This window comes from Triticum aestivum, chromosome 2B (genome assembly GCF_018294505.1).
Source record: "Triticum aestivum cultivar Chinese Spring chromosome 2B, IWGSC CS RefSeq v2.1, whole genome shotgun sequence".
NCBI classification, from domain to species: Eukaryota; Viridiplantae; Streptophyta; class Magnoliopsida; order Poales; family Poaceae; genus Triticum; species Triticum aestivum.
Window position 1 is genome coordinate 343,947,109 of NC_057798.1, and position 11,443 is coordinate 343,958,551.

The 11,443-nt window shown below is 42.1% G+C and overlaps 1 protein-coding gene across 2 annotated transcripts in view; it reads left to right on the forward strand.

The window, feature by feature from the left end:
* LOC123044893 (DNA (cytosine-5)-methyltransferase 1B) overlaps positions 1–9,464 on the forward strand; it is a 10,511-nt gene extending 1,047 nt beyond the window's left edge. Inside the window, exons 2-13 of one of the 2 annotated variants that reach the window (XM_044467773.1) lie at positions 750–792; positions 3,535–4,993; positions 5,152–6,634; positions 6,783–6,947; positions 7,011–7,221; positions 7,310–7,421; positions 7,503–7,650; positions 7,743–7,940; positions 8,029–8,307; positions 8,388–8,549; positions 8,657–8,875; positions 8,989–9,464. In XM_044467773.1, the coding sequence (XP_044323708.1) occupies positions 759–792; positions 3,535–4,993; positions 5,152–6,634; positions 6,783–6,947; positions 7,011–7,221; positions 7,310–7,421; positions 7,503–7,650; positions 7,743–7,940; positions 8,029–8,307; positions 8,388–8,549; positions 8,657–8,875; positions 8,989–9,129 (4,611 nt within the window). In that variant the 5' untranslated portion in view covers positions 750–758 and the 3' untranslated portion in view covers positions 9,130–9,464. The remainder of the gene's footprint in view (positions 1–749; positions 793–3,534; positions 4,994–5,151; positions 6,635–6,782; positions 6,948–7,010; positions 7,222–7,309; positions 7,422–7,502; positions 7,651–7,742; positions 7,941–8,028; positions 8,308–8,387; positions 8,550–8,656; positions 8,876–8,988) is intronic. The other variant, XM_044467774.1, reaches the window with a different exon arrangement.
* Positions 9,465–11,443: the final 1,979 nt, after the last annotated feature.

The following is an 11,443-nucleotide window of genomic DNA, read 5'->3' on the forward strand; positions in this document are numbered from 1 at the left end:
AACTTCTGTGTAGGCTTGCTTTTAGCATGTCTTCTGAAGTTTCTTGCTGTCTTTGTGTAGAGGAGCTATATATCTATATGGATTAGCACACAGTCTTCAAGGGGCACCCGGTGTTGCTAGCCTTGCTTTTGCTTTATTTGGTGGCTTGGTGCAACCACCTGTGCTGGTAGTTTTGGTGCACCTTTCTTCATTTGCCTATTCTTAGCTTTTTACTTGGGGAGCTTTTGAGAATTGCCATGCTGAGTGCTACTTCCCCAGTTGCTTACTCATGGTTACACTGGTTTCATTCTAGTTTTAGCATTTGCCAATGTTTTCATGTTTGTGAACCAATTATAGAGTGATGTAATAATGAGATGTTAGTGCCATGATTGTTTACTTTTGATTTGGAAGACATGGGTTTAATGATGGCTATGTTGTTTCCTACCCCCTATTGTTTCTAGAGGTTGAGGTCTACTCATAGATTATCGTTCCTGAAGGCAAATTCAAGTTTGTTGTCTAAATCAGTTAAAGGAACTGGATACAGGTTCAACAGACTGTTGATGTGTATGTTTCTTATTCATTATCTTTTGCTTCTGCTTCCAATTTGGATTTGATCTTCTACATGTTGTGGGGTTGGCTCTATAGCATGTCTAGTGATTTTGATGGAAGTGTGTTACTCTGTTCATCTTTTCATGTAATTAAGTTTGGATTGGAAGTAAGTACTGTATTTTCTCGCTCATTGTTGATGAGACCGACTATGAATTTTACAGGTATCAAATATGGTGAAAAGTCCACGTTCTCCAGTTACAACAGGTATTGTTCTTAATTACTTCTATTGTTACTTGTTTTGTATGACTATCAGTAGTCACCTTTACAATCTATAGCATGGTTATATCTGTTTCCAGGAATGTGTAATATGATATACTCACTGCTATCAGGGTATTTTCCGTGTGCATCTGCTTTGAGAATGTAAATTAAAGATGTTGTCTGACTCTTGTTTTATGTTTAATGTGTTACATGTTGGTATATTCTACTAGGCATTGCCAAGAAAGTTATGACGTTTCTTTAGAAACTAATGCTTTACCCTTTTAAAACAAGTATTCTGCTTTACCTTCATATATAACAGTGCAAAGGAGCAAATTATATACTGACATAGACATGACATACATGCTAATGTTTCTGTGATGCTCACTAGCTAGACATGGCATAAGCAAAGTTGGTTTCTTGCCATGAATTAACCAGTGTTAACTTTTGTATTAGATTTGTATAAAATATTAATCTGTATCCTTATTGAGTGTCTGGGCAGTCTTCTAGTTTGTCGAATGTGTCTTATATGGAGCTTTGACTCAGACTGGATAGACATCAAGAGGGAGATCGCAAACCACCTACCCATTGCTATCACCGCTCTCCATTGCTGACTCCACTTCCTATGTTGGCAAGGGGATCACTAAAATGAAGACAGACATCGTGGTACATGCACATGTCTGCCCTTTGTTAAAGTTGAATGGCTGGGGAGGAAGATGATGTAGATAGATTGTTTGATTGTCATTGAGATGAGGGAAATTGTGGAGCTGTGGTGTTGAGAGGGTGAGGTGCATTATGCCATGAATCGTGTGTGGTGGCTAGGTGCCAATGCTTTCCTTTTCCTCTTTTTCTGTGCCCTCCCAGGTTTGGTTGATCTATTTGCATATGTTCTGCAACTTGCTTTAACTATTTTGATAGCAATCATAATGCTAATGCATACATGTGAAGACGAGTGTGTGTTTTAGGATTGTAGGATGAAGGGTGGAATAGGCTCCTGTCATGTTTAGTATGCAAAATAGATAATGACCTAAATCTCTGGTAAGAAAAGTTGTCTAGCTTGGCATCCACATGTTGATTTTCTTCCCATTGCTCACCTGCGTGTGCATGATACTGATCGTGGTCCTTAGGTTGTACTGATATTTACATGCCATTAGTACAGTTGGTTATGAGATGCCATTTTTTGATGAATGTTGAGTTGTTGACAATGCAGCTTCACACATCACACATAAAACAATAAAACCATTTTTTAAACATAAATTTTAATACTAACATCCATGCAACATTTTGTATAAATCATCAATATTTTTATGACACACACATACTGTTTGCAGCATAAAGTCCTTTATACTCATGATTTACTTGGAGTGGTATGGACACTTGGAGCATGGATTTGTTTGACTCATATATCATAGTACTACAAAAATATGATCGTGTTTTTCTGCAAGAAAATATGATTGTGTTTGACTTGTATATCCAGTCGTAGTCCGTTAAATGTGCTTTTACTTTTATCAACCTAGTGCCTTGACTGTGAAACTAAATTCAAGATATAAATGAGGCCACTTATCTTGTGTCCATGCTAGTGTTCCTTGGAAGAGAAAAACAGTTGTGAAAGCAATGCCTGGTTCTGTACAGTTGCCCTTCTAGCGAGGATTTATTTTTAGACAAACTTAATTTGAACCCCCAAGTATATGAATAACAGGGTCAGGGGATCAATGTATGTATGTAGGTGCATGCTTATATTGTGTGCATGCATGTAGGTGCACACTTAAATCCTGTGTATGAAGATCCATTTAACCTCAATGAGCCATCATGCATGAAGATCCACTTCTGTGCACTTTTTATATACGTTCAGGATTCAAGACTGCTTTTAATGCTATAGATCATCAGCATATTTCTAATTCCTCCTTTTGTTAACTGCCTATATGCATGTGGCTTATGCTTCATGGTGTTTGATTGGTTTTTATTAATTAATTTAATGATCTAATTCTGAAGTTTCATCAAGAATGGGTCTTGTGGCTATTTAAGTTCCCTGAAAAGGTTAAGTGCCATGGGTCTTTGTTTTCAAGATGAGCCTCTGATATCACCCATGACTCGTGTATTTTTATTGGATAAAAGAGCTACAAGTTGCAACTGCAATTTTTACTGCAGGGTTTACACCAGGAAAACACGAAACTAACCATATAATATAAATATAGATATAAATGAGGCTTTTTTTGTGCCATCTGATCTTGGTGTGTGGACACCACTGACATCATCATGTTGGAGCTTTGTCTGTGACTTAATTGTCAAGTTAATGATAGTTGGCAGCAACTGTCTGTAACTTATACAGTGAACATTTGTTCTGTTTCTTCATACCAATTGGCAGTTGGCACCCCTAGCACTTTTTGTTAGGAAGGAGATCCATCTATATAATATAATTTCCAAGAAATACACAAAAGGCTTGAATGCCATTTCATGAAAAAGAATATCAAAGAGGCTTCTGCATGCCTCATTGAGGCTAAGCAATCATATCTTAACACCTGTCTTCTTGTGTCTGCTGAGTGCTGGCATCGTTGCCAGTCAAGCTTGTGGAAGGCAGCCAGCCAAGTCTAGGCTGGCCACCTCTCATGCCTACCAGTTATGGACCCAATCCCATTGCTGTAACACCTGAGTGCTGTGTCATTGTATTATTGATGCCTTTCACTGTTCAGCATTTAGTTTCTTTCTTTTTGTTCCTGATTTAGTTATTTTATCTGAATGATGGTCTTTCAGGAACAAAAAGGTGCAGAGCAAAGCCACAAAAGAAGGGTGAAGAATCCACCGCACAAGGAAAATTGGTGGATGGGCCTCAGGATGCAACAAATGGTGTTGAAAAGTGTGCTGGTTCTGCTACTCACAAGAGGCCAAGGAGGGCAGCAGCCTGTTCTGATTTTAAGGAGAAATCTGTACGTTTATCAGAAAAAACTTCTGTTGTCAAGATCAAGAAAAATCGGATGGAAGAGGAAGAAATAGATGCAATCAACCTGACAAAATTAGGGCCAGAAGATTCACCGCCTTGCCGGAAGTTGATTGATTTCATCTTGCATGATGCAGATGGGAATCTGCAGCCATTTGAAATGTCTGAAATAGATGATTTTTTCATAACAGCTCTTATCATGCCTATGGATGATGATCTAGAAAAAGAGCGTGAAAGAGGTGTATGCTGTGAAGGATTTGGGCGTATTGAGGACTGGGCAATATCTGGTTATGATGAAGGTACTGCAGTGGTCTGGCTCTCAACAGAACTTGCTGATTATGAATGTGTGAAACCAGCAAGCAACTACAAGTCTTACTTCAACCACTTTTATGAGAAGGCACAGGTATGTGTTGAAGTCTACAGAAAGCTCATGAGATCAGTAGGTGGGAATCCTAACATGAGTCTGGAAGAATTGCTTGCTAGTGTTGTTCGCTCTGTTAATGCCATCCAAGGTTACACTGGAACAATGAGCAAAGAATTCATGATTGCCACTGGCGAGTTTGTATACAACCAGCTTATTGGTTTGGATCAGACGGCAGGCAATGATGATGAGAAGCTTGTTACATTGCCAGTTCTTCTTGCTCTAAGAGATGAGTGCAAATCTCGAGCAGAATTTACCAAGATGCCACTTAGCATTTCAAATGGGAGCCTGAAGATCAAGGATATTGAGCGTAAAGAGGTAGCTGAGGACGATGATGAGAAATTAGCAAGATTATTGCATGAAGAAGAAGAATGGAAGATGATGAAGAAACAGAGGGGTAACCGTGGAGTCCCTTCCCAGAAAAATGTCTACATCAAAATTAGTGAAGCTGAGATTGCAAATGACTACCCTCTGCCTGCATACTATAAACCATCTAGCCAGGAAATGGATGAATACATATTTGATAGTGAGGATGGCATGTTCTCTGGTGATGTGCCAGTAAGAATCCTCAACAACTGGGCTCTATACAATGCAGATTCTAGGCTTATTTCTCTGGAATTAATCCCTATGAAGTCAGGCGCAGAAAATGATATAGTTGTCTTTGGATCTGGTTTTATGAGAGAGGATGATGGCAGTTGCTGTTCCACAGCTGAGTCTGCAAAGTTGTCTTCTTCATCAAGTAAAGCTGATAACCAGGATGTAGGAGTTCCAATATATTTGAGCCCAATCAAGGAATGGGTTATAGAATTTGGTGGCTTGATGGTTTGCATAACCATTCGAACTGATGTGGCTTGGTGAGTACCCCAGTCAGTTTTTATTGCTATTTTATTGTGTAATCTTCATGCCACTGCCTGTTCAGTATTCTTTTCACTGAATCCTCTCATTCCTTTTGCCCAGTCTTTATTTGTTTCTGGCTGCACTCCATTAGAACTTACATTGCATGTATTTTCAGGTACAAGCTACGGCAGCCAATAAAGCAATATGCTCCTTGGTGTGAACCTGTACTGAAAACAGCAAGGCTTGCTGTTAGCATCATCACCCTGCTAAAAGAGCAAAGCCGTGCTTCAAAGCTTTCTTTTGTTGATGTCATCAAGAAAGTGGCAGAGTTTGACAAAGAGAATCCTGCTTTTATATCGTCCAATATTGTACTGGTTGAGAGGTACATTGTGGTACATGGACAGATCATACTTCAGCAGTTTGCAGATTTCCCTGATGAGACAATTCGACGTTGTGCTTTTGCCACTGGCCTGTTGATGAAGATGGAGCAGAGAAGGCATACAAAGTTGTTCATGAAGAAAAAGGCTCAAGTAACAAGAGGAGAGAATCTGAACCCAATTGCAACAATGGGAACATCATCAAAAAGAAAAGCAATGCGTGCAACCACAACAAGATTGATCAACAGAATATGGAGTGATTACTATGCACACCATTTCCCTGAAGATTTGAAGGAGGGAGATGGAAATGAAGCAAAAGAAGTTGATGATGAACAAGAAGAAAATGAAGATGAGGATGCTGAGGAAGAGGTACAGATTGAGGAAGACAAGGTTGCAAAGACTCCACCATCAACACGGTCTCGAAAATTGGTATCACAAACTAGCAAAGAAATGAGATGGAAGGGTGAGCCAGCTGGGAAAACAACTTCTGGAGAAGCTTTATACAAATGTGCGTATGCACGGGAACTCAGAATAGATGTTGGAGGGGCAGTCACACTGGAAGATGATTCAGGAGAAATAGTCATATGCTTTGTTGAGTACATGTTTCAGAAATCTGATGGTGCAAAAATGGTTCATGGAAGAATTCTGCAAAAAGGCTCAGAAACTGTTCTTGGCAATGCTGCAAATGAAAGGGACATTTTCTTAACTAATGACTGTTTGGAGTTTGAACTAAAGGACATCAAAGAATTGGTGTCTGTCAATCTCCAATCAATGCCTTGGGGTCACAAGTATAGAAAAGAGAATTCTGAAGCTGAGAAGATTGAGCGGGCCAAAGTGGGAGAGAGGAAAAAGAAGGGTCTGCCCATGGAATATTTATGTAGAAGCCTGTACTGGCCTGAGAAGGGTGCCTTCTTCTCTCTACCTTGTGATAAACTGGGTCTTGGTAATGGTGTCTGTGGCTCTTGTGAGCACAGAGAACCGGACTGTGATGAATTAAGAATACTTACCAAGACCAGCTTCATTTACAGAAAGGTAACCTATAGTGTCCATGACTTCTTATACATTAGGCCTGAGTTTTTCTCCCAAGAGGAGGATCGTGGCACCTACAAGGCAGGAAGAAACATTGGCCTGAAGCCCTATGCAGTTTGCCATCTTCTGGATGTCTGTGGACCTGCTGGTTCTAAAAAAGTTGACCCTGCATCAACCAAAGTCAGTGTTCGAAGATTTTATAGACCAGATGACATTTCATCTGCTAAAGCTTATACATCTGATATCAGAGAGGTTATACTCTTCTTCCTCTGTATATATTTGTTTTATGTCTGATATCTGTAACACCATCATTAGTTCCATGCTTGATAACACAGTTTTGTGATCATTCTCCTTAATTAGTCTTCAATACATATTGTTAACCTTTTTTTGTTTGATTCAGGTATACTATAGTGAAGATATAATTAATGTGCCGGTGGATATGATAGAGGGAAAATGTGAGGTCAGAAAGAAGATAGATATCTCAAATTCAGACCTTCCTGTAATGATTGAACATGTATTCTTCTGTGAGCATTTCTATGATCGTGCCACTGGAGCTCTCAAGCAGGTTAGTTGGCTAATATAACATTTTGATTTAGAACTGCTAGTTTTGGTAATTAACTGAATGTAGGTTCTGCCTTGGCAGTTGCCTTCAAATGTAAAGCTCATGTCTGTGGCTCGCAAGGCAACTGGTGCTTTGAAAAAGAACAAGGGAAAGCAGATCTGTGAAAATAATGAAGTTGATTCAGGCAAATGGATGGAAGTGCCCAAAGAGAGCCGTATTGCAACTCTTGACATTTTTGCTGGCTGTGGAGGTTTATCAGAAGGGTTGCAGCAAGCTGGTATGTACTTCCTTCAGTGGTATGGTTTAGCATGAACATGTTGGCCTTCTAACTATATATTTTTTATTCTCATTGTTAAATTCTGCAGGTGTGTCATTTACAAAATGGGCCATTGAATATGAGGAACCAGCTGGTGAAGCATTTAGGCAAAATCATCCGGAAGCTGCTGTGTTTGTGGATAACTGCAATGTGATTTTAAAGTAGGTGAAATTGTTTAATTTATGCGCTATGTTGCATTTATTTATTTATTTATTTCTGTGGATTGCTTCGTGATGATGCAGGGCAATCATGGACAAATGTGGGGATTCTGATGACTGTGTCTCAACTTCTGAAGCTGCTGAACAAGCAGCTAAACTTGCTGAAGAGAATATTAAAAACCTTCCTGTCCCTGGTGAAGTAGAATTCATAAATGGTGGTCCTCCCTGTCAGGTACATTATATTGCTATAAGCACTGGTAAGCAGATTGTTGTTCAAAATGTTAACCCGTTATTGACCTATGCATACCCTTTTTCTGTTACCAGGGCTTTTCTGGCATGAACAGATTCAACCAAAGCCCATGGAGTAAAGTTCAGTGTGAGATGATTTTAGCATTCCTCTCTTTTGCGGAGTATTTTCGTCCCAGATTCTTTCTTTTAGAAAATGTCAGGAATTTTGTTTCCTTCAACAAAGGACAGACCTTCCGACTGGCAGTTGCATCTCTTCTGGAAATGGGATACCAGGTGCTAATTCTTGCCATTGTCTACTTAAACTACCTAGTTAGCACTTCTTTGAATCTGTATATTGAGAAGTTGTTTACCTGTTGTTTAGGTTCGTTTTGGAATCTTAGAAGCAGGTACTTTTGGTGTTGCTCAGTCCAGGAAAAGGGCATTCATTTGGGCTGCTGCTCCTGGAGAGATTCTTCCTGATTGGCCAGAACCGATGCACGTGTTTGCTAGCCCTGAACTGAAAATAACACTGCCTGATGGCAAATACTATGCAGCTGCCAAAAGCACTGCTGGTGGGGCGCCTTTCCGTGCAATAACTGTTAGAGATACAATTGGGGATTTGCCGAAAGTGGAAAATGGTGCAAGTAAACTCATACTTGAGGTAATATTCCAAGGCCATTCAGTTTTCCTTTTGTTTCTGCTCTGGATTCCCATATTTAGTGAATTCCTCTCTTAATGCAGTATGGAGGTGAGCCTACCTCTTGGTTTCAGAAGAAGATCAGAGGTAGCACTATTGCATTGAACGATCACATATCTAAGGAGATGAATGAATTAAATCTCATAAGATGCAAACACATTCCCAAACGACCTGGTTGTGACTGGCATGACCTGCCAGATGAGAAGGTAAATGAACTGTCCTACTCTGTAGCTGCATTCACTGTTTCTGTTGATCTATAGTTTATCGTTTTTGGTGTTTGTGAGATGTTAATTCCCAGAACATACATGTGCAGGTGAAGCTATCTTCTGGGCAAATGGTGGACCTGATACCTTGGTGCTTGCCTAACACCGCTAAAAGGCACAATCAGTGGAAGGGTCTGTATGGGAGGTTAGATTGGGAGGGCAATTTCCCCACTTCTGTGACTGATCCTCAGCCGATGGGCAAGGTTGGCATGTGCTTCCATCCTGACCAGGACAGGATTATCACGGTCCGTGAATGTGCGCGATCTCAGGTAAGCTTAAGCTGCTCTACATCCATCCATCTGATAACAAATAGCCGCAAATGTGTTAAAGATTGTTGTAAGGGCTGGTAGATAATCTGATTTGAACCTATCAACGTCTGCAGGGCTTTCCTGACAGCTACCAGTTTTCGGGCACCATTCAGAGCAAGCACAGGCAGATTGGCAACGCTGTGCCACCCCCTCTTGCCTTTGCGCTTGGGAGGAAGCTGAAGGAAGCCGTCGATGCGAAGCGTCAGCAGGCCTGACAGCGTCCGCTAGAACTCTTGAGGGACAGAAGCACCAGCATTCAAGTTTCTCCTGTATTGTGCATGGCTGGCATGAACTGTCCCGAACCAGCATTCAAGCCACATACTGATGTGACGATGTGAACTATCATGCATGAACTTTCTTAGTCGATTGTGATTTTGTTGGTCTCCTTGTATATCCTTAGATTATTGTTGATTGGCGCCCAAATTCAGAGTTGTCATTGTATCCAAACATTGCACGAGCGTACGTCTACTAGTGGCTGTTGCATGTGGTGTGACATGTTCTGGAGCTAAGATATAAAACGTTTCCTCGTACTCGATATTTGGGGATAGAAGTCTTTTGTGTGTATGATATTTAGTTCGGTTTCAGAGATTCAATTCTTCCGAGTGAAGGCTTTGAAATCTAACTCCCAAGGAACTGGTGAGTCTTTTTGCTGGAACCGGTGAGAGATTCAATTCATCTGGTCGTGGCGCTGGAGCAGGCGGTGGAGAGGATGGCCTTCGGTGCTACAACCGGTGAGTCTTTTTGCTGGAACCGGCCGGCAAAAAAGCTGCAACCACACTGACAGAACAAGCCAATCGTCGAGTAGTTTTTGCTGCCACCTCCTTTTCTTTGGTACAACCGGCAAGATTTTTTGCTGGATCTGGCGAGAAATTTTGTTGCGACCATCGGTGGCGATGCATGTTTTTGCTACAACCGGCACGGCGATGTCCTACCATCAGCACTGGTGTTTTTTGCTTCGAGATTGTTTTGCTGGAACCAGTTTTTTTGCTGGAACTGGCTAATGTGTTTGATACAATCGACTATCGGAGTTTTTTGCTGCTGGGATTTTTGCTGGAACCACTATTAAGTTTTGCTGGAACTGGCAAATATTTTGGTTTCAACTGAGTACTGAAGTTTTTTGTTGCTTTAGATTTTTTGCTGGAGATGGCGGTGCAAGTCGACGACGGCGGCGAGCCAGAGATGAGGACGTCAGGATGCTGCAACCATGGTGATCACGCTCTGGACCCTTCTTGTGTTTGAGCAGCAACTATGGTGAGTAGAGGCAGCCAAGGCGAGCACAGTGGCACGGGTCGCTGGCGAGTGCGGATGGCCGGCGCGGTGGCACGGGTTGCCGAGGACAAGCGAGGCGGCCGGCGAGCTTGCACAGAGTGGGGCATGCGCGCACGCTCACTTTTTCCCGATCTGCTTTTTCCTACGTGTGTTGACTTTGTGGGGACGAAGTTAATTTTAATCTGACGGTTGAAAAAGACTCTATTGGATGTACACGCAGCGTTGGGCCGGTCCGCCGGCGCCTATGAGCGCCCATCTCCAATAGGCCCTATTTTAGGGTGCTTTTCTGCAAAACTTCTTTTGGGCGTCCTAAAATGAGGTATAAGTGCTGCAAATACACAACGCCTGGACACAGTTGTCGCAAAGTTGCGTGACTCCCTTGTGACACCCAACCGTAGTCATTTAGCTGCGCGTGACTAGATTGTAGCGCCTCTGCTTGCCCATCGGCCATTGCGTGCCATGGCCGGCTCCTCTTACGTCGTAGCCGACCCTCTGCCGCTCGCCGCTGCTCTCGCCCTCCTCTCAATAGCCGGCGAAGTCCCCTCCGCTGCAGCCGAAGCTCCCCCTGCCATCGTCGTGATGGCCGCTGCCCTTGCCAGTCGTGGTGGATTTGCGGCTCCACGACATGCAACCACCGTCGAAAAGGATGGCCCTCAGCCGAAGAAGGCCACTGCCGTGCCCAAGCCTTGAGGAGGTGGCGTGAAGCGGTCGCTGCGCGACCTGACCGTTACGGCGGTGAAGAAGGCGGCTGCTTCGTTAGTTGCAGCTGTGGCTGCGAAAGTCCTGTCCCCGCCGCCGGTAGTGGAGGAGCCGTCGACCGTCACCGGCACCCACAACGTGCTCGACGATTTGTCCAAAAGGTAAAGAATTTTTTTCTTCATTTTTTTTTGTTTCGATTGAATGCAATGATAAATGATGTGTTTCTTTGTTGGATTATGTGCATATAGTGTTGACGATGAAGCATTTTTGAAATTTACAAATGTTGCAAATGAAGATTTTGTCTCAATAATATGCATCTGAGAGTTTGATGAAACACAATATGATGATGATGAGAATCATGACTTGGAGGATGAAGACATGTTCCTTGATTCTATTCCAAAGGGAAGAACGGGAAACTACATAAATAGTGAAGACATATTGCTATGCACGACTTGGAAGAAAAATTATGTTCTTGGACACAAGTGGTCTCAACGCAAAGCAAATGACATTTGTTGAGCTGTGCAAAGATCAAATGTTGGCGAGGAAGTCCATGAGTGTGAT